General features: G+C 34.5%; 1 protein-coding gene across 1 annotated transcript; it reads left to right on the top strand.

The window, feature by feature from the left end:
* Positions 1 to 1,840: 1,840 nt before the first annotated feature.
* On the top strand, positions 1,841 to 2,497 carry LOC138874179 (secreted RxLR effector protein 161-like). The gene has a single exon (XM_070152694.1). It carries the CDS (start codon positions 1,841 to 1,843, stop codon positions 2,495 to 2,497), a length of 657 nt encoding a protein of 218 aa, XP_070008795.1.
* The last annotated feature ends 239 nt before the right edge of the window (positions 2,498 to 2,736 follow it).

The following is a 2,736-nucleotide window of genomic DNA, read 5'->3' as shown; positions in this document are numbered from 1 at the left end:
GATAGGAGAGCTGGAGGGCGCGCCTGCCTTCGCGCGTCTCGCACCCATGGATGCGGATTCAACTTGTGAAATTCTTCTATTTCGCAAAGTGATCTGTGCCTTTGCTTGACTTCGTTATTTTGTGCCCACTTTTCTCCTTTTTACAATAATTTGATATCTTTTGGTCCATTATCATCCAAGCTCACTTCTACAAATAAAAAATACGTAATAAATATAATTCACTTCAAAAATCATGTAATCTCCCGCAACTCACATGACAAATGAGATGAAAGTACACTCAAAATCATGCACTTTGACCATTTATCAGGTCCCCAAAAAGGTTGGGAATATATATTGGTTATGAATCTCCTTCTATTATCAAATATCTGGAGCTTATGACAGGAGATTGTTTACGACCAGTTTTGTAGATTGTCATTTTGATGAATCAAATTTTCCAACATTAGAGGGAGAAAGTAAACAACCTGAATAAGAGATAGATTGGAATGTATTATCTCTATTTAGATTCCCGTACAAATCAATGCGAAAAAGAAGTTCAAAAGATCATTTATATGCAAAATGATGCATTTACTAACCTTCCACGAGTTACCAAACCGCATAATCTAGCTGCAAATGATCATATTCGAATTGATGTCCTAGTAGGACAATCTGTTAAAGCAAATGAGTCTAAGACACAATTAAAACGTGGTAGACCAATCGGTTCCAAAGATAAAAATTCTCGAAAAGAAAAAATAATAAATGATCAAGATGGTCATAATATGGAGCTAGTTACTCAAGAAGAGCCACGAGACATAACAATGGATAAAACCGCAGGGGAGGTAGGTACCTAAAAATAATAAAAATGAAGAGATATCAATAAATTATGTATCAAATGGAAAAAGATGGAATCAAAATGATATAGTTGTCGACAATATTTTTGCTTATAATATTGTTGAAATAATGCAACAAGATAAAGATCTTGAACCTAAATCTGCCGATGAATGTAAAAGAAGAAATGATTGGCCAAAATGAAAAAATGTTATCCAAGTATAATTGACTTCACTTGAAAAACGTAAAGTTTTTAGACCTATAGCCTGAACACTAGAAGGTGTGAAGCCCGTGGGGTACAAATAGATTTTTGTGCGAAAAAGAAATAAAAAAAATAAAGTCGTAAGATACAAAGCTCCACTTATGGCACAGGGATTTTCGCAACGAGCTTGCATTGATTTTATGGAGACATATTCTCCTGTGGTGGATGCAATCACATTCTGGTTATCTTATTAGTCTGGCAGTACGTGAAAAATTGGATATGCGTCTTATCGATGTTGTCACAACCTATTTATATGGCTCATTGCACAACGAAATTTTTATGAAAATCCCTGAAGGATTCAAAGTGCCTGAACATATAAAGATACACGAGAAACTTATTCAATAAGGCTTCAGAAATTCTTATACGGATTGAAGCAATCAGGACGCATGTGGTATAATCGCCTTAGCAAATACCTACTGAAAGAAGAGTACAAGAATGACATTTGTCCTTTGCTTTTATAAAAGGACTAGATCTAAGTTTGTCTTAATATCTGTGTACGTTGATGACTTGAATATCATTGGAACTCCTGAATAGCTTCAAAGCCAGTAGAATGTTTGAAGAATGGATTTGAAATGAAATATCTTGGAAAGATAAAATTTTATCTTGGATTACAAACTGAGTATTTGAAAAATGGAATATTTGTCCATCAATTAACAATAACAATAACAACGATCCAGTGGAATCCCACTAGTAGAGTCTTGTCCATCAATCAATATACGCTAAAAATATTTTAAAGCGCTTTTATATGGATAAAGCACATCCATTGAGTACCCGATGGTTGTGAGATCGTTTGATATAAATAAAGATCCATTTTGCCCTCATGAAAATGATGAAGAGCTTTTAGGTGCTGAAATACCATATTTTAGTGTAATTGGAGCATTAATGTATCATACTAATAATTCTCGACCAGATATAGCTTTCCCCATAAGCTTGTTATCAAGATTTAGTTCTTCCCCAACACGAAGACATTGGAATGGTATTAAGCATCTATTCAGATATCTCCGAGGGACCATTGATATGGGATTATTTTATTCAAATGAATCCATGTCACAACTGATTGGTTATGCAGATACAGGATATTTGTCAGATCCACATAAGGGTGGATCTCAAACAGGCTATTTATTCACATGTGGAGTTACTGCCATATCATGGTGTTCAATAAAACAAATGATGGTTGCTACTTCTTCAAATCATGTAGAAATAATGGCTATTCATGAAGTGAGCCGAGAATGTGTTTTGTTAATATCAGTAACTCGACATATCCAGGAGATATGTGGTCTTTCATGGGGAAATGATATGCCAATAATACTGTATGAAGATAATGTTGCATGTATAACTCAACTAAAAGGAGAATATATTAATGGGGATATATTAAAGCACATTTCACTAAAAACAAATTCACGCATGATCTTCAAAAGAATGGTGAAGTAGATGTTCAACAAGTTGGTTCAAGTGATAATGTAGCAGATTTGCATTCCGACATCAACATTTGAGAAGTTGAGATATAGGATTGGAATGCGTCGTCTCCGAGATATCAAATAGAATATTTATCAGGAGAGAAATACGCGTTGCACTCTTTTTTCCTTGACCAAGGTTTTGTCCCAATTGGGTTTTCATGGTAAGGTTTTTAATGAGGCAGCTCTCATTGCGTATTACAAGATATTACAAGA

Source organism: Nicotiana sylvestris, chromosome 1 (assembly GCF_000393655.2).
Source record: "Nicotiana sylvestris chromosome 1, ASM39365v2, whole genome shotgun sequence".
Taxonomy (NCBI): domain Eukaryota; kingdom Viridiplantae; phylum Streptophyta; class Magnoliopsida; order Solanales; family Solanaceae; genus Nicotiana; species Nicotiana sylvestris.
The sequence above is the reverse complement of the archived record's forward strand: the minus strand, read 5'-3'. Positions and strand labels throughout refer to the sequence as shown.

What these genes read in the sequence shown, in the direction of transcription:
- LOC138874179 (XM_070152694.1), top strand. Translation starts at nt 1,841, where the DNA reads ATGGTTGTGAGATCGTTTGATATAAATAAAGATCCATTTTGCCCTCAT.